At 40.4% G+C, this 24,067-nt stretch overlaps 1 protein-coding gene across 21 annotated transcripts in view; it reads right to left on the reverse strand.

Moving 5' to 3' along the window:
• The window catches only part of DTNA (dystrobrevin alpha), a 451,246-nt gene that overhangs the window by 54,099 nt on the left and 373,080 nt on the right, over nt 1-24,067 (reverse strand). For 7 of the 21 annotated variants that reach the window (XM_070778753.1, XM_019986575.2, XM_019986574.2 and 4 more), the window contains 4 exons: nt 22,775-22,858; nt 20,957-21,046; nt 12,607-12,684; nt 11,961-12,053 (listed from right to left, as the gene is read on the reverse strand). In XM_070778753.1, the coding sequence (XP_070634854.1) occupies nt 11,961-12,053; nt 12,607-12,684; nt 20,957-21,046; nt 22,775-22,858 (345 nt within the window). Of the gene's footprint in view, nt 1-11,960; nt 12,054-12,606; nt 12,685-20,956; nt 21,047-21,121; nt 21,417-22,774; nt 22,859-24,067 lie in introns of those variants that run through there. The other 14 variants (XM_019986587.2, XM_019986588.2, XM_019986591.2 and 11 more) reach the window with 6 other exon arrangements.

A 24,067-nucleotide genomic window follows, 5' to 3' on the forward strand; every position in this document is an offset into this window, starting at 1 on the left:
AATTAAGTGAGTAACTAACACTGAATTATTCCTGTGTTCCCAGTACCATACTAGCTCATCTACATCAATAACCTCAGCAGATTGGTAGTGTCACTCTCATTTTCCATGGAAACATAAAATATACTAGAATTTATAACAGGAAAGTGAACTCATCTTAAAAATCAATTTATCATCTGATTGATTATGCTGAGAAAACCCCTGTGAGTACAATGCAGTTCATGCAGATACATGCACTGGTGTGTGTGACATTCTTCAGGTCCACATTTTAGGACACTGAGGAGGTACCCCAGGTCCGAGGCCAGGGGTGGCAGCCGAAAGGAGCAGCCACACGTCCAAGGAGCAGGGGTTGCACGGGCGCAGGAGGGCCGACAGGAGCTACTCCACATTCAAGGTCAGGAGGGGCGGCCGTGAGGAGCTACCCCTCGTCCAAAGTAAGAGAAATCCAAGTAAGACGGTAGGTGTTGCGAGAGGGCATCAGAGGGCAGACACACTGAAACCATAATCACAGAAAACTAGTCAATCTAATCACACGGACCACAGCCTTGTCTAACTCAATGAAACTAAGCCATGCCGTGTGGGGCCACCCAAGATGGGTGGGTCATGGTGGAGAGGTCTGACAGAATGTGGTCCACTGGAGAAGGGAATGGCAAACAACTTCAGTATTCTTGCCTTGAGAACCCCATGAACAGTATGAAAAGGCAAAGTGATAGGATACTGAAAGAGGAACTCCCCAAGTCAGTAGGTGCCCAATATGCTACTGGAGATCAGTGGAGAAATAACTCCAGAAAGAATGAAGGGATGGAGCCAAAGAAAAACAATACCCAGCTGTGGATGTGACTGGTGATAGAAGCAAGGTCTGATGGTATAAAGAGCAATATTGCATAGGAACCTGGAATGTTAGGTCCATGAATCAAGGCAAATTGGAAGTGGTCAAACAAGAGATGGCGAGAGTGAACATCGACATTCTAGGAATCAGTGAACTAAAATGGACTGGAATGGGTGAATTTAACTCAGATGGCCATTATATCTACTACTGTGGGAAGGAATGCCTTAGAAGAAATGGAGTAGCCATCATGGTCAACAAAATAGTCCAAAATGCAGTACTTGGATGCAATCTCAAAAACGACAGAATGATCTCTGTTCGTTTCCAAGGCAAACCATTCAACATCACAGTAATCCAAGCCTATGCCCCAACCAGTAACGCTGAAGAAGCTGCAGTTGAATGGTTCTATGAAGACCTACAAGACCTTTTAGAACTAATACCCAAAAAAGATGTCCTTTTCATTATAGGGGACTGGAATGCAAAAGTAGGAAGTCAAGAAACACCTGGAGTAACAGGCAAATTTGGCCTTGGAGTACAGAATGATGCAGCGCAAAAGCTAATAGAATTTTGCCAAGAGAACACAGTGGTCATAGCAAACACCCTCTTCCAACAACACAAGAGAAGACTCTATACATGGACATCACCAGATGGTCAACACTGAAATCAGATTGATTATATTCTTTGCAGCAAGACATGGAGAAGCTCTATACAGTCAGCAAAAACAAAACCAGGAGATGATTGTGCCTCAGATCATGAGCTCCTTATTGCCAAATTTAGACTTAAATTGAAGAAAGTGGGGAAAACCACTAGACCATTCAGGTATGACCTAAATCAAATCCCTTCTGATTATACAGTGGAAGTGAGAAATAGATTTAAGGGACTAGATCTGATAGAGTGCCTAATGAACTATGGAATGAGGTTCGTGACATTGTACAGGAGACAGGGATCAAGAAAATCCTGAGATAAGAAATGGAAAATTGTACAGGAGACAGGGATCAAGAAAATCCTGAGAAAAGAAATGGAAAATTTCTTTTCCATCCCCATGGAAAAGAAATGCAAAAAAGCAAAATGGCTGTCTTCGGAGGCCTTACAAATAGCTGTGAAAAGAAGAGAAGTGAAAAGCAAAGGAGAAAAGGAAAGATATAAGCACCTGAATGCAGAGTTCCAAAGAATAGCAGGAAGAGATAAGAAAGCCTTCTTCAGTGATCAATGCAAAGCATTAGAGGAAAACAACAGAATGGGAAAGACTAGAGTTCTCTTCAAGAAAATTAGAGATACCAAGGGAATATTTCATGCAAAGATGGGCTCGATAAAGGACAGAAATTGTATGGACCTAACAGAAGCAGAAGATATTAAGAAGAGGTGGCAAGAATACACAGAAGAACTGTTCAAAAAAGATCTTCACGACCCAGATAATCATGATGGTGTGATCACTGACCTATAGCCAGACATTATGGAATGTGAGGTCAAGTGGGCCTTAGAAAGCATCACTATGAACAAAGCTAGTGGAGGTGATGGAATTCCAGTTGAGCTATTCCAAATCCTGAAAGATGATGCTGTGAAAGTGCTGCACTCAATATGCCAGCAAATTTGGAAAACTCAGCAGTGGCCACAAGACTGGAAAAGGTCAGTTTTCATTCCAATCCCAAAGAAAGGCAATGCCAAGGAATGCTCAAACTACCACACCACAGAGAAGGCAATGGCAACCCACTCCAGTACTCTTGCCTGGAAAATCCCATGGGTGGAGGAGTCTGATAGGCTGCAGTCCATGGGGTCGCTAAGAGTTGGACACGACTGAGCAACTTCACTTTCAATTTTCACTTTCATGCATTGGAGAAGGAAATGGCAACCCACTCCAGTATTCTTGCCTGGAGAATCCCAGGGACGGGGGAGCCTGGTGGGCTGCCGTCTATGGGGTGGCACAGAGTCAGACAGGACCTAAGCGACTTAGCAGCAGTAGCAGTAGCAACACATGGTAATAAAGTAACGCTCAAAATTCTCCAAGCCAGGCTTCAGCAATACGTGAACTGTGAACTTCCAGATGTTCAAGCTGGTTTTAGAAAAGGCAGAGGAACCAAAGATCAAATTGCCAACATCCACTGGATCATAGAAAAAGCAAGAGAGTTCCAGAAAAACATCTATTTCTGCTTTATTGACTATGCCAAAGCCTTAGACTGTGTGGATCACAATAAACTGTGGAAAATTCTGAAAGAGATGGGAATACCAGACCACCTGATCTGCCTCTTGAAAAACCTGTATGCAGGTTAAGAAGCAACAGTTAGAACTGGACATGGAACAACAGACTGGTTCCAAATAGGAAAAGGAGTTCGTTAAGGCTGTATATTGTCACCCTGCTTATTTAACTTCTACACAGAGTACATCCTGAGAAATGCTGGGCTGGAGGAAGCACAAGCTGGAATCAAGATTGCCAGGAGAAATATCAATAACCTCAGATATGTAGATGACACCACCCTTATAGCAGAAAGTGAAGAGGAACTCAAAAGCCTCTTGATGAAAGTGAAAGAGGAGAGTGAAAAAGTTGGCTTAAAGCTCAACATTCAGAAAACGAAGATCATGGCATCTGGTCCCATCACGTCATGGGAAATAGATGGGGAAACAGTGTCAGACTTGATTTTTTTTGGGCTCCAAAATCACTGCAGATTGTGATTGCAGCCATGAAATTAAAAGACTTTTACTCCTTGGAAGGAAAGTTATGAGCAACCTATATAGCATACTAAAAAGCAGAGACATTGCCTACAAAGGTCCATCTAGTCAGGGCTATGGTTTTTCTAGTGGTCATGTATGGATGTGAGAGTTGGACTGTGAAGAAAGCTGAGCGCCAAAGAATTGATGCTTTTGAACTGTGGTGTTGGAGAAGACTCTTGAGAGTCTCTTGGACTGCAAGGAGATCCAACCAGTCATCCAACCAGATCCATCCTAAAAGAGATCACTCTGGGCTGTTCACTGGAAGGACTGATGGTAAAGCTGAAACTGCAATACTTTGGCCACCTCATGCGAAGAGTTGACTCATTGGAAAAGACCCTGATGCTGGAAGGGATTGAGGGCAGGAGGAGAAGGGGACGACAGAGGATGAGATGGCTGGATGCCATCACCGACTCAATGGACATGAGTTTGGGTGAACTCCGGAGTTGGTGATGGACAGGGAGGCCTGGTGTGCTGTGATTCATGGGGTCGCAAAGAGTCACACACAGCTGAGTGACTGAACTGAACTGAACTGAACTGAGGTCCTAAGGGTGGGACGTAATCCAATATGACTGGAGTCCTTATGAGAAGAGGAAGAGATACCAGGGATGTACATGTTCAGAGAAAACGTGCTTGTGGGGACACGGAAAGATGACAGCCATCTGCAGGCCAAGGAGAGAGGCCTCAGGAGAAACAGCACTGCCGGCTCCATCGTCTTGGACTTTCATCTTCCAGAACCATAAGAAAATAAACCGTTGTTCAAATCACACAGTCTGTGGTATTTTGTTTTAGTAGCCATAGTGAACTAGCACAAAGTCGAAAAGATCAGAGGACATTAGAAATTTATTTTTGCCCAGTATCACTTTAATTATTTTTTTGTTCCTTATTAGCTGCTTTTGCCACATCAGTGAATTGCTGCTGATAATCTTCATCCACATTTATCTCCTCTACCTAAGTCAAGTTTAACACTTGACTTTTCACCTAGTTTATCAGTTCAGTTTAGTTGCTCAGTTCTGCCCATCTCTTTGTGACACCATGGAGTGCAGCACACCAGGCTTCCCTGTCCATCACCAACTTCTGGAGCTTGCTCAAACTCATGTCCATCAAGTCAGCGATGCCATCCAACCATCTCATCTTCTGTCATCCCCTTCTCCTCCTGCCTTCAATCTTTCCTAGCATTAGAGTCTTTTCCAATGAGTCAGTTCTTCACACCAGGTGGCCAAAGTATTGGAGTTTCAGCTTCAGCATCAGTCCTTCCAATGAATATTCAGGACTGATTTCCTTTATGGATTGGTTGGATTTCCTTGTAGTCCAAGAGACTTTCAAGAGTCTTCTCCAATACCACAGTTCAAAAATATAAATTCTTCAGTGCTCAGCTTTCTTTATAGTCCAACTCTCACATCCATGAGAGATGTGAAAAACCATCTATGCTGGAAGGGATTGAGGGCAGGAGGAGAAGGGGATGACAGAGGATGAGATGGCTGGATGGCATCACCAACTCAATGGACATGAGTTTGGAAACTGTAGAAAAACCACAGCTTTGACTAAATGGACCTTTGTTGAGAAAGTAATGTCTATGCTGTCTAGGTTGGTCATAACTTTTCTTCCAAGGAACAAGAATCTTTTAATTTCATGGCTGCAGTCACCATCTGCAGTGATTTTGGAGCTCAACAAAATAAAGTCTCTCACTGTTTCCATTGTTTTCCCATCTATTTGCCATGAAGTGATGGGACCAGATGCCATGATCTTGGTTTTCTGAATGTTGAGTTTTAAGCCAACTTTTTCACTCTCCTCTCACTTTCATCAAGAAGCTCTTTAGTTCTTTGCTTTCTGCCATATGGGTGGTGTCCTCTGCATATTTGAGGTTATTGATATTTTCCCCGGCAATCTTGATTCCAGCTTGTGCTTCATCCATCCCAGCATTTTACATGATGTACTCTGCATATAAGTTAAATAAGCAGGGTGACAATATACAGCCTTGATGTGCTCCTTTCCCGTTTGGAACCAATCTGTTGTTCCATGTACATTTCTAACTGTTGCTTCTTGACCTGCATACAGATTTCTCAGAAGGCAGGTCATGTGGTCTGGTGTTCCCATCTCTTTAAGAATTTTCCACAGTTTGCTGTGACCACAACAACCTACTTTATACTCTTATACTAATTTCAGGGTTAATTTATAATAGGTGGTTTTTTTCTTAATAGCAGAAATTATTTTTATAGGAAGAATTTTTTTCCTGAGGACTCATCACAAATTTTGTTTAGAGTGAGAGGGAATTTTATGTCTATAGTACTATCAATAGTCTCCAACCCCAGTGGGCCTTTACTGGACATCTATGGTATGCCAGGCACTGTGCTGATGCCACAGAGATGGTGGTGAATGAGTCTGAGAAGGTCTGCCCTGTAAGTGGAAGGTAGGTGGTGAAGCAACCAACCAAGCAATGAATGATTACAGTTATGACAGGAATGAAATACGCAGTACCCCATGATCACTAATGTGGGAGACCTACCTGAGGAGGTAGGTACCTTTAATCAGTATTTGGAAGTCAGAGAAGGAGAAAATTCATGTGTGTGGAAGGAAAGGGCAGGAGGAAAATGAGGAAGAATGTTCTAGGCATAGGGAAAAGCTAGTATCATGGTCATTGAAGCAGTTTTAGGAGTATCTTCAAGGAACTGATCCAAAACTGATGTGACTAATAAGTATTGTGACTAATAAGGTTTTCCCTCAGGGAAAACCCTGAGGGAGCTGAGGCTGGGAGAGGGGAAAGCGCAGGTTAGATCACACACAGACCTACAGCCCTGGGGAGTGGTCTAAGCTGTGAACTTATCTATTAAAGGAGGCAAAGGAATTTCCTGGCGGCCCAGTGGTTAGGACTCTGTATTTTCACTGCAGGGAGCATGGGTTCAATCCTTGCTTGGGGAACTAAGATCCCACAAGCTGTATGGTGCTCCAAAAAAAAAAAAAAAAAAAAAAAGGGAGCAAGTGAGCCAGTGACTATTTAGCCCTGATATGTGAAACCCAGAAATAGGCATCAAAATGTCCAATTTCGTCTACTTGAGAAAAACAATAAGCAGGACAAATTTTAACCCAGTTATATGAGATCAGGGGCCTGACAAAGTGAGAGCAATGGACCATGCCATCAGAGTATAGACGGTAGCCTACACTGTGCTGCCTCCTTCCCTCAAGCGCGTGCTAAGCTGCTTCAGTTGTGTCCAACTCTTTGAGACCCCATGGGCTGCAGCCCACCAGGTTCCTCTGTCCATGGGATTCTCTGGGCAAGAATACTGGAGTGGGTTGCTGTGCCCTCCTCCAGGGGTTCATCCTGGCCCAGGGATTGAACCCATGTCTCCTGTGGCTCTTGCATTACAGGTGGATTCTCTACCTCTGAGCCACAGGGGAAGCCCGTCTTTTCAGAGTTGAAAGAAACACACCAGAAACGTCTGACTGGTAAGCACCAAGGTTTATAATTACGGTTAGAGTTGTGAGGTCTGGATCGGTTTCCTATATCCCTTGGCGTGCCTGCCACCATTGTCCTATTAACCACCAGCAAGCCTGGGGAAGCTTTAGGGGAGGCCAGTAAAAGCCCTCACTGTGTGACTCTGAGACCCCTCCTCCACCTCTGAAGAAGGTGCTTGAAAACCACTAAGGGTTTTAAAACTTCACTTAGGAATTAGGAAGACAGCAGGAATTCTCCCTTGAGCTGCAGTTTATTTGTTTGGCTTATCTGACATCAGAACCAACAAGGACACAAAAGTATACCTTGAATTTAGCAGCAGACTGTTTACAAATGAGTCAGTTTCCCATTATGTTAAGTAGATACAGGGGAAAATAGATATAGGGGAAAATGCCCTCACCTAGAGTGAATTAGCAGCATATATGGATAATCACAAAAACATACCTTTTAATCAAGAACGACTATTAGATTCCTGTTTATAGACCATCTCATGAAGGATGCACAGACATGAAGACTGAGGAATGAGGTAGAAAATGAATTATTTTGTCAGTATTAGAAGACCTTGCTGGCAAGTGACCTTGGATAAGTCTCTTGATGTCTTGGAACCGGCATCTGCTTATCAATGAGATGGAAATAATAATATCAAAACTTACGGGCTTTGACAAGCAGATGAAATAATGTGTGGGAAAGGGCTTTGTAATTTTTTAAGCACTTCATAAATGTAAAATTTATTATTGATATTCTGGCTGTTGTCATGAGGTCCAAGAGACTGAAAAGCTTTGTCCTTTTGAAGCTTATAATTAAAATGAGAAATCACAATGCGCAGAACTAAATACATAAATGATAATTTGTTAACAATTCCTTTTACTAGTATATGCTCAAAATATCTCTTAAAATGAAATAAAAATAATATAGTAGGATATGCAATTTTAGTAAATAGAGATGTGGTGGATACAGTGCGGAGTGTCTAAAAGAGCTTTCTGGAGAGCATGCATTTATATAGGCTTTATAAAAGGCAATGTAGCATAGTGGTTATGAGCTTGGGATCAAGTAGATGAAGGTAGAAATCCCTGCCCCACTGTGTAGTGGATTCGTGTCTGTGAGAGAATCATGTAGACTCTCCGAATTGGTACCTTTACCAATTGATAAAATGGGGATGAGAGTATTTACTCTACAGGCTTATTTAAGGACCAGGGGAAATTATGTAAATAAAGTTTTAAACACAATGCTTATTGTGAGGCAAATGCTTTAAAAAACGGTAGCTCTTGGGCTTGACATATATACACTGCTGATACTATCTACTTCCCTGGTGGCTCAGAAGGTAAAGAATCTGCCTGTAATGCGGGAGGCCTGGGTTGATCCTTGGGTGGGGATGATCCCATGGAGAAGGGCATGGCAACCCACTCAAATATTCTTGCTTGGAGAATTCCATGGACAGAGGAGCCTGGCGGGCTATAGTTCATGGGGTTGCAAAGGGTTGGACATGACTGAGCAACTAACACTTTCAATTTCATAAAATAGATAATTAATGAGAACCTACTATATAGCACAGGGAATTCTACTCAATGCTCTGTCTGACCTAAATGGGAAGGAAATTAAAAGAGGGGATGCATGTATAGCTGATTCACTTTGCTGTAGAGTAGAAACTAATACAACATTGTAAAGCAATTATACTCCAATAAAAATAATAAAAAACAAAAACAAAATAAAAACACAATCATATGCTTCATATACTTAAAGAAAAGTAACTCTTGTGGTTACCATCATTCTAGATCTCACTATAGTTGAATGACAGTAAAGCATCATAGCTATGATGATAATAAAGGAGAGGAGAGATCACTTCATCACTTACAGAATCCTGGCAGGTGTGGGAATCATTAGCAATTAATTACAATAAAGGAAAGGGAGGGGGAAAATGAGAAAAGAGAAGCTGGAATTTTTTAAGGATGGAAAACAGGGATGAGATTTATGGAGAGTAGGAGTTATTAAAATGGAGTTGGCTTCATTGATCAGTCTTAAATTCTGCTTTGTTTTCAAAATACAAATCACATCTAGCTTTCATCAAGTCGATGTAAGGTGTCTCTGCTGAGACAGGTTTATGGTCTTAAGTGGCCATCAAGTCAATATGATTAACCACTGGAGGAGGGAAAAGGGCTGGGAGTGTCAAACTCTGTGCTCTCCTCTTCGGAGATTTCTCTGTTACAACTTTAATTAAGAAAAGGTCAAAGAAGAGCTGTAGAAATAATTGGAATGTATTTAGAATTTCGGGGGAGGACATGTGTGAGATCTCGGCATTGCCTTCAGACATGATTGGCTCTTTACTACATCTTGCTTTGAAGATTCCCAACACAGATTTTTTTGGGGGAGGTAATTTAAGCATTTAGTTCTGTTGTTTCAGCTACTGTATAACACTGGGGGTGGTCCAAATTCACTGGGAGTAAGACGAAAACCATTACTCTTTCCACTGTAGTTTTGGGAGGTAGAGATAGATGTAAGAAAGAAAAGTAACTGTTTGATTTACAAACTGGGAAAATTTGAATAAAGAGATGGGTTTAGCTGAAGAGTGCATCTTTATCTCCCAAAACAGAAGGATATAGTATAAAATTAAACCAATATGTTGATTATATATTATATATATATATACACACACACATATGAATATTAAATACAAATTAAGATAGATATGTTCCTGATGTTCAAGGTGGTTTTAGAAAAGGCAGAGGAACCAGAGATCAAATTGCCAACATCCGCTGGATCATGGAAAAAGCAAGAGAGTTTCAGAAAAACATCTATTTCTGCTTTATTGACTATGCCAAAGCCTTTGACTGTGTGGATGACAATAAACTGTGGAAAATTCTGAAAGAGATGGGAATACCAGACCACCTGATCTGCCTCTTGAGAAATTTGTATGCGGGTCAGGAAGCAACAGTTAGAACTGGACATGGAACAACAGACTGGTTCCAAATAGGAAAAGGAGTTCGTCAAGGCTGTATATTGTCACCCTGTTTATTTAACTTATATGCAGAGTACATCATGAGAAACGCTGGACTGGAAGAAACACAAGCTGGAATCAAGATTGCCGGGAGAAATGTCAATAACCTCAGATATGCAGATGACACCACCCTTATGGCAGAAAGTGAAGAGGAACTCAAAAGCCTCTTGATGAAAGTGAAAGTGGAGAGTGAAAAAGTTGACTTAAAGCTCAACATTCAGAAGACGAAGATCATGGCATCCGGTCCCATCACTTCATGGGAAATAGATGGGGAAACGGTGGAAACAGTGTCAGACTTTATTTTTGGGGGCTCCAAAATCACTACAGATGGTGACTGCAGCCATGAAATTAAAAGACTCTTACTCCTTGGAAGGAAAGTTATGACCAACCTAGATAGCATGTTCATGAGCAGAGACATTATTTAGCCAACAAAGGTTCATCTAGTCAGGGCTATGGTTTTTCCTGTGGTCATGTATGGATGTGAGAGTTGGACTGTGAAGAAGGCTGAGCACCGAAGAATTGATGCTTTTGAACTGTGGTGTTGGAGAAGACTCTTGAGAGTCCCTTGGACTGCAAGGAGATCCAACCAGTCCATTCTGAAGGAGATCAGCCCTGGGATTTCTTTGGAAGGAATGATGCTAAAGCTGAAACTACAGTACTTTGGCCACCTCATGTGAAGAGTTGACTCATTGGAAAAGACTCTGATGCTGGGAGGGATTGGGGGCAGGAGGAGAAGGGGACGACAGAGGATGAGATGGCTGGATGGTATCACTGACTCAATGGATGTGAGTCTGAGTGAACTCTGGGAGTTGGTGATGGACAGGGAGGCCTGGCGTGCTGCGATTCATGGCGTTGCAAAGAGTCAGACACGACTGAGCGACTGATCTGATCTGATCTGAAGATAAATATATAACTATTAAAACAAATAAATGTTCAATGTATCACTTAAACTCATGTGGTAATCTTTCAAAAAATATTTCTAAGGCATCAGAAGCAGTCAAGAGAGGAAAGTTCTAGAAACAAATAAGTGGTTAATAATACCAAGTGGTGAGAGTGATGCCAAATGTTTCAAGGATGTTTTCTGTGACACAGTAGAAGAAAGGGAATCAATTTTAGAGGAAATTTAACCCCTAAACAGTTATGACTGCAAACAAATCCATAGGCTCTTAGTTCAGAGAAATTATATTAGAGTTATTAAATAAAATCAAATACTTATAAGGAACTGGTTTGCAAAACATGTTTGTAAAACAGTTGTCTAAACTAGGATGAAACATAGGATAATTATACAGTGTGTCCATTTATTTCCATTCAAACTGAAAATGTACATTTATTATTAACTAACTTGCACCAATGGCAGGAATCTCCTATGTCACAACTAAAATAGAAAGGGAAAACTCTAGGAATGCCGTTATTCTAATACTTTATCTGAATTCACACATTTGAAAGTAAGCTTTGCATCTATCAGGATGAGTACACTGAAACATTTGTAAGAGAAGAGTTGAAAGACAATATCTCCCAATGTTATCATTGTTCAGGAAATGATTTCCATGGTATGATCTCATCCTATTTCTTTTCCACATCTATCTTAAGAGAATGGAGCATTGTTCTCCAAATTGGCAGAAACACACAAGTCCTCGGAATAAGACAAATTCTTGCATCACCATCGTGCAGTAATTTGATATGGCACATATAACACAGAATTGACCAGAGGGACCCAGAGTCCTGGATTTCTCTAGATGTTAATATTTAGCACAGCACCCATTTACACAACTTGTGCTTTAGCTAAGATATTAGCAAAAATGTGAATTCTATGGTACATTAATGGGCAGTGTCCAAAGTAATATCACAAGATATTTTAATTGAATTGGTTAAAAAAATACTTGAGTGACACCTCTGCCACCCAGTGACTTTGCCCCTTGCTGAGACTGCTTGTCAAGAGATCAGACTGTTCCCCTCTCTCAGGACAGTCAAGCAGCCAAACCTGCACTAACCATGATGGGTTGTTCCGGAGCATGTTGACATACAACCCGATGAGAACATGTTCATCAGCTAGCCTGTCTGCCACATTCAGGCTGTACTTTATCCTGAAACAGGGCAGGAGGAAAGAAAGGATGTTGTTAGGAGAGGTAGACAGAAATAAGTGGGGCAGGCAGGAGTGAGTCTGTGGTAGTAAGGGCATTTAGAAGACCAAGCAGGTAAAGGAAAACTAAGCGATGTTCTATGAAAAAACACAAGCAAAATCCAAGCAATGAAATTCACAGTGCCATTTCACTCACTTAAAAAAAGACTTCCACTTAGGTCGTCACTTTTAAGAATGCAGATCTGCACTCTTCAAACCACTAAGTCCAAGTAATTCATCTGTACAGTAAATACACTGAAATAGGTTGTAAGCAAAGATTATATTTTGGAAGATCAAATCTGAAGCTTAGTCATTTTAACAGGGAAATCAGGGAAAGTAAGTAACAACACAGATGTGTCTACTCAAAATAACTACTTGGTGCTGTTAATGGGGTTATGATGAAGCTGCTTTGGCTAAATCAAAGATGGTCTTTCAAACACAAAGCATCTTTGACACAAGAAATCTGCATTTTTAGTTCAGTTAATTCAGGGTTCCAGCACACTCTGGCTTTAACTTACCCTTTGCCCTTCAGCAAAGCTGGAGCAGCCCTAGCCAGCAGTTTGCTCTGCTCGACTTCACTGTCCTTGGGAGGAGAGCTGGTTAATAAGATGGGAAAGCCAAGAAGAGCGTAAACACGGCAATGCATTCGAGAACAGAAACTGGCAACAGAAACTCCCAAGACTACATCCAAGCTCCACTTGGACAGCTCTTTGATTACTTTGAAAAGTTCAAGATGTTTTTAGATTTCCTCAGAGTTGGGCTAGAAGTAGCAACCTGGCCTGAGAACTGTAATTACAATTACACAAGCCCCACTATGATCCCAGATTTGACCTCTGCTATTTGCCTAACAAATAGATTGCATATGCCTAGACACAATGACAATTCATTCATTCAGCATTCCTCACAGACTATCTTGTGTTCAGTGGAGTAGTTCACTAAGTCCTGCCAGCCTTCAGACCCCACACAAGAAGCTGACTTCTGCAGCCTGCTCTCTATTCTCTGATTGTCTGTATTGAACAGAGAATTGAAAATTACCTAGTTAGAGATTGGTGTCATATTAAAAGTGTTTTCCTACTTCAGGCACAAATCACCTGACCTTGGCTGTGAAGCTGCAAGGAAAACTTCCAGAGAAATAAACCTTTGAACCTTATAAATGTATATATTCATACACTTTGTGTCTATAACTGGTGAAGAGAGGCCCACCAAGAGCAAATTCTTATTATTTTATATTTACTAGGAAGAACATTCATTTAATTGGTAATTTTATGACAGCTTAATGTAGTTTTATTAAAGAATACATAGAAATATAAATAATAACTAATAACATGTGGCCAAGCCAAAGTCACCCAAGATTTACTATAATGAATATGCATGCTTCATCGAGAAATATATTGATTCTTAGTATTATAATTGTGCTTGTAATATGCTTAAAGAGAGTTTGTTCTTTTGTAGGCTAAGAATTTGCCCTGCAACACTGATATACTTAAAACTATCCCTTTCTCCCTTCATGGAGAATAAAAAAATTAACTGTGTGACTGTTTGAATACCAAGTGTTTAATTACTTGGATAGAAATTATTGGACTTTTCACCACAAACTTCCCCAACTTTTCCAAAGTTTCTTAATGTAATATGAAACTGTCAAAGTGAAAGTGTTAGCTGCTCAATCATGTCTGATTCTTTGCGACCCCATGGACTGTAGCCCACCAGGCTCCTCTGTCCAAGGAATTTTCCAGGCAAGAATACTGGAGTGGGTAGCCATTCCCTTCTCCAGGGGATCTTCCCAACCCAGGGATCAAACCCAGGTTTGATCTCCTGCATTGCAGGTAGATTCTTTATTATCTGAGATACCAGGGAAACCCATAAATGTAAGAATGGCTAAATAAAGCAACTAAAAATCTCAAAAACTTTAACTAAAAGTTTTAAGGTTTTACTACAAAGTACCACTTTTTCAGACTACAGAGCACAAAATATAGCAATTTATAAATGAATATCACATTAAAATTATGCATATTATAACTGAAATTCTTGTAATTTACAATAATATATACTACAAAGATGCCTTAAATAGTATGGCTTATGGTAAATTTAAAAACAAATTTTATGTATAAAAAATATCTACTATAGAGTAGGTAGTCATGGGTTTGTTAAATACGACTTCATTCAGCTTTTCAGGACTGTACCTATTACTCAAAAAGTACAACTGCACACAAACAAAACTGACTTTAAAAATGAAATTAATGCTCTAGGAGAATTAACTTTTCTGATGAAGCTAAGCTTTTGTAACAGCATATTGATTTTCAGCTTCTGAGACTATGAAACATGCTGTCAGGGCCAACCACTTTAAGCCATTCGAGTTGTTTTCCCACCATCCCGCTAAGACAGCAAAGCCCTCTACGCTCATTATCCAGTAACTACAATCCTACCACTGCCCAGTCATCTCCCTCAACATTTTTTTTTAAAATAACACAAAATAGATCTACCTATTTGGAGAAAGCACCCCACTCCAGTACTCTTACTTGGAAAACCCCATGGACAGATCCCTGTAAAACCACTCAAAACACTATGAAATAGTCAAAATTCTTCCCTCCAATTGAAACTATTTCTCTGCTTTCTTACATATGCTACTTTGAACCTTCAGTCCCAGAAATTGTGCTATTTCCTTAAATCAAAGGCCTAATAATTACACAGTCACAACCTCTGATGATGAGTGTGCAAGAAGGAAAGAAAAAGAAACATGGGAGGATCAACCAGGAGGATGTGTTTGTTACAAATTACTCTGGTGATGCCTTAGGGGAGAAAGGTGATGTGTTAACAAAGCTGGGTGTGTCCTACCACTTACTCACTGGCAAGCCTGGGCACTGGAGGAGACCTGTTGACATCACGATGGTGCAGGGTTGGCAGCAGAAAGCAAGCAGTTGCCCAGATTCTCCTTTGATGGCTCACTCTTTCTGTCTCTCCAATGCTTTGGGCCCTTCTCTCCTTCCTCGCCTCCACTTGCCTGTCCGCCTTGCTCTTTCCCAGCCCTTCCTTCCTCAAAGGGACTGGCAGATGTACGTACACATCTCTTGTCTTTTTGTCGCCATTTTCTTTGCCTTGGCCCTTGCCAGTGCTGGTTCAAAGGCATCATTGAATTCCTTTCATGTTCCTTTCCTTTCCCACATGAATCCCTAGGGAAAGTAGTTCTTGGTATATATAGGGATGACATTCTCTACATTTATGAGTTTGTGGAAATAAACTGTTCATCTTATTTTGCTACAGTTCTTAGCATCTAGTGCCAAGAGCATTTCTGACTTTTGGTTTTCACTGTCCACATGGTTTCTATACTACCTAGTACCTCGAATTCTTCTCCTCATCACTTATTCCTGGGAGGCCAAAACTATGACCATGGATAGAGGAAGCCAAGGGACTCCCCTGGTGGTCCAGTGGTTAAGACTCTGCTACCAGTGCAGGGGGTGTGAGTTTGATGTCTGGTCAGAGAACTAAGATTCCCACATGCCGTGTGGCATGACCAAAAGAGAAAATTAAATAAATTTAAAAAATAATATAGAGGAAGCCAAGTGAATGATGCAAACAGGGGAAAAAAGGCACTCAAATGAAATGGATCAAGAACTGAGAAAGCAGACAAAGAGGCAGGTTTCACTTAAAACTTGGGTCTATAAAGAATTTTCACCTGAAGTATCTTTACCAGAATAGCTTCTGCAGCTCACAAGGAGCTTGAAGAAAGGAGGCAAAGTGACACAAATTTTCTCCTGAATTGTTGTCAAGGTAGTGACATCAAGTAGTTTTTGATGATCTCTTTAAAGCAATGTACCCTCACGATATTTCATAGAGTAATTTTGATGTTTAAACTTTCATTTTGTAGCTCTGGCAGTTTGCTTGGAGAAGATTGGTGATACTTCCAATTCACTGTGGCCTCTGGGATCTGATAACACTGGAACCTAGAGCCTTATCAAGAAGTGATTCCATATATATGTGTTAATATATGATATTTGCTTTTCTCTTTCTGACTTAACTTCACTCTTACTTCACAGACTCTAGGTTCATCCACTTCATTTCGACTGACTCAATTTGTTCCTTTTTATGGATGAGTAATATTCCATTGTATATTTGTTGTTCAGGCTCTCAGTTGTGTCCAACTCTTTGTGACCCCATGGACTGCAGCATGCCAGGCTTTCCTGTCCTTCACCATCTCCCATAGCTTGCTCAAACTCATGTCCATTGAGTTGGTGATACCATCCAACCATCTCATCCTCTGTTGCTCCCTTCTCCTCCTGCCCTCAATCTTTCCCAACATCAGGGTCTTTTCCAACGAGTCTTCCATTGTATATATATACCACAACTTCTTTATTCATTCATCTGCTGATGGACATCTAGGTTGCTTCCATTCTCTGGCTATTGTCTGTATACTTATGGCTGATCTCACATTGCTATACAGCAGAAACCAACATAACATTGTAAAGCAGTTATCCTCCAATAAAAAAATGTTTTTTTTTTTTTTTTTTAAGAAGTGACTGCTTCTGGGATGTCAAACATTCCAATGGCTCTTCTGTACTGCTAGCTCTTGGAGCTTCTCCATCTTCTGCATGGCTCGTCTTTAAATTTAAATGCCTTCCTCCTTTTTAGCTCTGAAACTGGAAACTACCCGGGGCTCCTTTCAACTGTGGGTGATGAATCTTATCTAATCTGAATCCCAAGGAGAAGCAAAGCTACCATCCTAAGATTGTGTGTACACATGCCTCTTTCTCTTATTATCCTTATTTTCTTTTCACCAGGCCCTGCCACTGTATAAAGACTTCCTTCTGCACACATTTTTTCATTACTAGGTGTGGGGACAATCATAGCCAGGAGGTATGACCAGGTGAAATTTGAATTTCATGTGTTCTGCTGAAAGAAAAGAGGCTGGAAATAATCCTTTAGATTATTCTTTTCTAAAAAATTCTCTTATTTTTTCACCAATTCCTTTTTATACTCTATAGGGAATATAGGGAAAGAACATATAAAAAGATAAATTGTCTTCTTCCAAAAATTTTTACACACACACACACTCTGACACAATGGGTTCTGGAAGGATAGACGATTTCAAAATATTTTATATTTATTTATTTAAATCCACCCTTTAGTTTCAGAGGATGACAACTGATGTCAGGATTTTTTCTTAAATGCAAACATTTTGGTATTCTAGTGGCATTAGGGGTAAAGAACTTGCCTGTCAATGCAGGAGTCTTAAGAGACCTTGGTTCGCTCCCTGGGTTGGGAAGATCCCCCAGAGGAGAGCATGGCAACCCGCTCCAGGATTCTTGCCTGGAGAATCCCAAGGACAGAGGAGCCTTGGGGGTTATGGTCTATAGGGTTTGCATAGAGTCAGACACGACTGAAGTGACTTAGCATGCATGCACACAAGCTAGGTAACAAAACCACAAACAAATGCTCCTTGGGTTTTTGCTTAGACCTGCCATATAGTTTTAAAAACCACTTCTGCTTATGCTGTGCTATTACAGTAGCTGTAGCCAAATATTTCTCTTTTATTTAACATGAAAGTAACAAGATTTAAATAAAAGTCTTGCCTAGAGCAATAATATAATGTAAACAAATTATGTATAATTATCATTACAATGGTTAAATGGAAAATGATATTTGAACCATGGTAAGTTAAGAACAGATATTTCCTTTTTTATTGATTCTTAAATAATTGATAATTTTTTTAGTGTTTGGGGTTATGAAGAATGACTTGTAAACGTGGCTTCCTCCTTATCTGTCAGTTGGGAATAATATTTTGCTTATCACTGTAATTAACACAGACTATGCCAAGGTCATCAAACTAATTTAAATACAATAAAAAAGAGTCCACAAGTCAGGTTTTTCAAGAGATAATTTGTTTACAACTCTTGTTTCCTTTCGTTTCTAGCCTTCAATATCTTTGATGTGAAATGTAAAATATCTTCCACATGCAAATCAGCAAACATGCATAAAAATAGCTCAGCGTCTCAGTGGGAAAATGAGTTGTCATCAATTTAGGCTGGCATGAAAGTCAGACCATTTTAAGCAGGTACCATGGAAGAAATAATAAGAATTCTAGGTCATATGTGATTCACTACATTTACCGTGTTCCCCAGATAATATCAAGCTGTTATCAATTGTATTTTTGCCAAGAGAAGCCTAAAACGTTTGTTGGGTATGGGGCACACACAGACAGCAACTAAGCAACCCTAGTAAGAGTGAAGAAGAGGTGACTGCATATTTAATTATACACTAACATTTTAGTATAGGGAACAGAGTTGAGTTCAAAGACCAGTTTAATTCAAGTTTGAAAAAAATCTAGCATCTCAGTGGAACTCTGGGAATAAAGAAAGCTACATGGGATAAATATTTGCAGAGAGTGTTTATTTCAAATTTCATACAACATGACCCTAAAGAATAAAAAGCAAGAAGAAATCTTCAGGTGGTTGATTTCTAAGTGTATATCTGTTTTTATGATGCTGATTTATAAATTTATCTACTTTCCTGACTGAAAAGGAAAAGGCTTTAATCTCAGAAAATATTAACTATGAAGAAAACTGATTTTCAGAAGCAAAGGCTGAATTCAGTACCTCAGTTTTGTTTCTATTCGCTTTTGATTACCAAAGCATAAATGCTTCAAGTTTAGTTTGAATATTATACATCAGATTAAAAATCTGGATTGTTAGGTCAAGACTCTTTGGGAAGGCAAAGTTTCATTTGAAAAAATGAAACGGGACACAGAGAACTAGCCTTTCTGTGGTTGAAAATCCAAGCAAATCAACCAACTGACCAACCAGTCAACCAACAAAAATAACTTGCAAATGCTATTTCATTGAAAAGAATCAGGATTTGGGAAATGCGTGGTTAGGCAGCCTATCTTCCCCATATGTACCCCTGGACCTGAGACAGTATTAGTAATTAACCAAATAACATGATGATAAACCAGAAAAGAGTATGTTAGATTGTGTTCAACACTATGAATCATAAGCCAGGCTCTAACATTTGGGACAGTGATCAGATCTGGCTAGATGGTATACATAATAGCCAAACTGATTCTTTTTGTGAGCAGTTAAGAGTTTAGAGGTTGCATGTGCAAAAATATTGAAGAGATGTTTCTAAAATTGAAAGTAAAAGAATCTAACCATTCAAACTTTTAGAATGCCCTTATTGTATGAAGAAATGGCCATAATAGCCATAATTAGTGAAACATTTTACACAAGAAAGGACTGGTTAGCTCTCTCCATAAATGAGGGAAGGATTTGGGCAGATAATTAAGATTTTACAAAGGGGGCATGATGCCGAAAGAGACAGAGCAGATACTCAGAGAGGCACAAGGCTGTGGGCAGTGAGGTGGGAAAAAGGGCCTTTTGGGCCCAAATCTGTGGTCAGCTCTTGCAATAATATTTGCCATAATGGCAAGCTATCTTTCATAAGTTTAATGCGGCTGCCCTATCATATATCATACATCATATATTGGATCTTTTTACCTAGTGGTGATAATATGCTTCCCTTTCTTATAAATTAATGCACTTATAAAAAATAATCTAGGTTTAGGGATATAGTTATGACCAAGAAAATGAATGAAGTGAATTAGTTCATGAATTGCATTATTTGATCCACACTGTATCTAACAGCTAAACATCACTGAGTTCTTATACACACACACACACAGACTTCAAAGGGTTAAGGGAGAGTATCTTTGAGAATTCCCTCTTTTCTTTTAAGGGAAAAGTTAATCAAGTATGTAGCTAGAAATAGATATCAGAAGAGGGGATGGGGCAGATGGTGGTAGTAGCCAGAGTTACACCCTCATAAATATGTGTGAGTTAGGTTACTAGGATGTCAAAAGACTTCAAAGATAGACCCTCGCACCTTTTGAAGATCAAAGTGTACGCTTGTAAAGGATTCTAGGTGAGGAATGCCAAGAGTTTGTGGCAAGGATTCTGGAGTAGTGATTTCAGTTCATCCTCATTCTGCTTTATCTTTGTAAGATCTGTCATTACACCAAAGACCAAAAACTCAGACTAAATAAAACACCTCATGGCAAACTTCTTTACTTTTTTAATGTGGCCTTAACACTGACCAGCACCACTCTCGGCTTGTTTAGGTTTTATCAGATTTTCAAAGGGGCAGTTACAATGGGGTAGGAGTGAGGGCTGAGCTCTAGGTCGTATTTCTTTGGTTCAGTTCCAGTTGTTGGGAGATCAGTGCCTTTAACTGATGTCCACAGTTGGCATGATGGTTTCCATGAACCTTAGTGTATGGTCACGGCTAAGAAATCAACAGTCGATCACCACCAGCATTATCAAATAATAAAAATTAAGCACTCACAGTCTGAAATTGTTTTCTTTTTTTTTAAATTGCTGCTTCAGTAGGAATCAGACTGCTTACCTGGGGGAAAATTGGTCCAAGCCCAGTGGGACAGAAGGATATATATCCTGAAGTCTTTTACTACAATATGGTCTAGCCATGTGATGTCTTGGTCTCATCCAGTTAGGGCTGGAAGCATTCCACAAGCCTCTTTAATACAAGAGTCTAAGGAATCACCATCTGGGGTTTTACAAACTGTACCAAAGCAGAGAATCATCCAAAGAAGGAGATCCAATGTGGTACTCTTCACACATACACATCTCATACATACCGGTATGAAGACATAAAATCAGTAAAAGAAGTGGAGAAGTGGAAAAGAGAGAAGAGAGCCAAGTAGTGCAGCTCAAGTTGGAAATTCTCAATGGAATTTCATGAACCCCCAGAAGACCTGTTTTTCCATCAAATCCCCAAACTACAAGGGGATTTTAGTGATGACGTAGGACCAGCAGTCTAGCTATGGAACTACTTCTACGATTAGTGATTCAGGGCTGGGATACTGACCGTGTGCCGTGGTCAAGCTGATTTACATACAGCTTTATGAGTGAATGCTCCTCAGCCACAGGGCTGGATGCACTTATCCCCTCAGGTAACCTGAGGGATGCAAACAACGAGACCTTGTTAAAACCTCCCATGGACAGAGCAAGGCCCACTCAGAGAGGAAAGATGTTCAGTGTACACAGCTTTATTGAACAGCACCCTTAAAACAGAAACCAGAGGCCAACCTCTGTGAGGAGAGCAAGAACTGCAAATTGTGAACAACGTGCTTGTGGTTCAGAGGGAACATTCTAGAAGGACTGAAAATGGGAAAAAAGGGAAATGATCCTATTTTGGGATCATTTGGGTGCAAGGGATACCATGCACCCTGGAGGAAGCAGAACAGCTCAAAGTATTATAGGAATAGTTTAGAGTAGAAGAAGCCATGTTATCCATCTAGACGTATCCACCATAAGCACCGTCCGAGCTGAAATGATATAAAATGACCTTCAGTAAGGATGGGGTCTATCTCTGCTGGACATTCACAGAATGCAGAGCTTCCTAATACAAGAATCTCTTTCCTGACATAGAGGCACAGGCCTGTGTTTCTAACAGATTTTACAGTTTGTAATTTTGTTTTTTTAGAAAGGATGGTTGAATTTGCTGGTGGTTCTGAAAAGGAATGCTAAAGGAACATACTGAGGGCTTCAACCATAGGATTTCACTGTGGATGTTCTGTCGTTCAATTGCCTCCCCATTTCTATTTGTTACAGACTTGCTGGATTTATAGGAAGGAAACATCATGAATGACCACATTCTGTTTATTCCACTAATTACAATTATGGGGAATGTCTTCATCTCAGGTTCCTGATGACGGGCAAATCCAGGGACTCAAGGGAAAAACCAGCAGTGTTCTAAGTCTCACTATCTGCACATCTTCACTAGAACATCCCAGGATATTACAGGGAAACTGATGCCTTAGCAACTCTTCGAGGAAAGCATTGATTATGACTGTTTTTGAAACACATGAGGCTATTTTATTTATTTTTTCCTACTCAAAGGCATTTTAAATCTTTCATTCATTTGCTCATCCCAATTTTCCTCACCTTTGTTCCTGCTTTCCTGTGAGCCTTCTCCCTGTATTTCTAAAATAATTCCCTGGTGCTTTATTTGTGATATTTGATCAAATGACTTGAAGTGCGTCTTGACCTCTGCCTAGTCACTGTGCTGGTTTCAGAAGTATCTGCTTCACCTGTTTGCTTACATGGCAATGGGCCTTTGTGCAAAAATGAGACCTGTATCCACTCTCTCTCTCTCTTTTTTAAAAGTTCTTATTCTTATCCATGAATTACTTATGTAGAAACTGTATGTCCAAATTTGGATTTGAGCCTCCAGCCTCAAGAACTCTAGAATTTACTAAGAAGATTCTTATATACCTGGAATTTTATGTTATGAGATGCTTCAGAATGTCCATCATAATTCCTTATTGCATCTTGAGATGCCAATTCCTCAGGTTAAATGGGGCCATTCCAGGTGCTATAAAAGTGACTTTTTCAATGAGATATAATGCATGTGTGTTAGAAGTAAAACTTAAACATACCGTGCCTTCTTACTATGGATGGATTGTAAGTGAAGTTTCCAGGGGTGACTTTCATCCCCAAAGCCATCCCTGCCCTCTACAAAAGCATCCAAATGAATGAAATTGATGCCTTGTGACAGATATTTACAAACGAGTTGCTAATAATAATCTTCTGCTCTTGGCTTACATGAGAATATTTTTCTCGCCACAGGATCAAGGCTCATTATCAAAGAGACAGTCTGTTTTATAATAGGACTGGAACTTACCTCCTGGTAATAAAAGGACTTCCTGAGGAGGGGACAGAGTGGGAGAACAGGGTATCATTCATGCTGGTTACAGGTCTGGGTGGCCTAAAAAAAGCACAATGTGGATGGAAAGTTAAAACAAGTAAAAGTCACAAGTTAAAACTATCCAATCCCTCAAGGAAAGAAGCTGGGAAATCAGAGTTCTTATCTTGTGTGTATGCATGCTAAGTCACTTCAGTCATGTCTGGCTCTTTGCGACTCCATGGACTGTCTACAGGATTTTCCAGCAAGAACACTGGAGTGGGTTGCCACGCTCTCCTCCAGGGGATCTTCCTGATCCAGGGATTGAACCTTCGTCTCTCATGTCTCCTGGCTTGGCAGGCAGGTTCTTTACTACTTGAGCCACCTGGGAAGCCCAGTTCCTATCTTACCCAGGATCAACATGAATTTTTACATTTTCCAATTCAATTCTTGAAGTGTTTTGGGAACTTAAATTTCCTTGAGAAGACAGAATGTCTGTTAAACATTGAGCGGGGAAGATCTCTGGATGCCACAGGAATGTTTATTCTTGAGTTTTGAGCCTTGTTGTAGAGTCATATTCTTGGATGGAGTGAGGATTTTGAGGCAGCCAACTGCCTTCTAAATGGGTTTCCCAGGTGGTTCAGTGATAAAGAATGTGCCTGCTAACTCAGGAGTGTGCTTAGTTGCTCAGTTATGTCTGACTCTTTGTGACCCCATGGACTGTAGCCCTGCCAGGCTCCTCTGTCCATGGGATTCTCCAGGTCAGAAAACTGGAATGGGTTGCCATTCCCTTCTCCAGGGGAATCTTCCCAACCCAGGGATCAAATCCAGTTCTCCTACATTGCAGGCAGATTCTTTACCATCTGAGCCACCAGGGAAGCTTTCACCAAAGCAGGAGATGCAGGTCCAATCCCTGGGTCAGAGATCCCTTGGAAAGAAATGGCAACCCACTCCAGTTTTTTTGCCTGGAAAATCCCATGGACAGAGCAGCCTGGTGGGCTGCAGTCCACAGGGTCTCAAAGAGTCGCACATGACTGAGTAGTGACTGAGCATGCACGCACTGCCTTCTAAAAAGAGAAGCCCAGAAAATTTGAGGATAATCAGACTCCAAATCTCTTGGAAAGAGGAGGATTGTACAGACACTTCATCCTGTGTTCCACATGAAGATGGCCCTCTCCTGATACTCCCTGTCTGTAAGGTCCCAGCTGCAAAATCCTATTGCGCCTTCTTTGACCTTTGTTCTAAGGGAAGATGCAACTAAGCACCATAGGGATTTACTGACTTTCTGTTATC

This window comes from Bos indicus, chromosome 24 (assembly GCF_029378745.1).
Source record: "Bos indicus isolate NIAB-ARS_2022 breed Sahiwal x Tharparkar chromosome 24, NIAB-ARS_B.indTharparkar_mat_pri_1.0, whole genome shotgun sequence".
Taxonomy (NCBI): Eukaryota; Metazoa; Chordata; class Mammalia; order Artiodactyla; family Bovidae; genus Bos; species Bos indicus.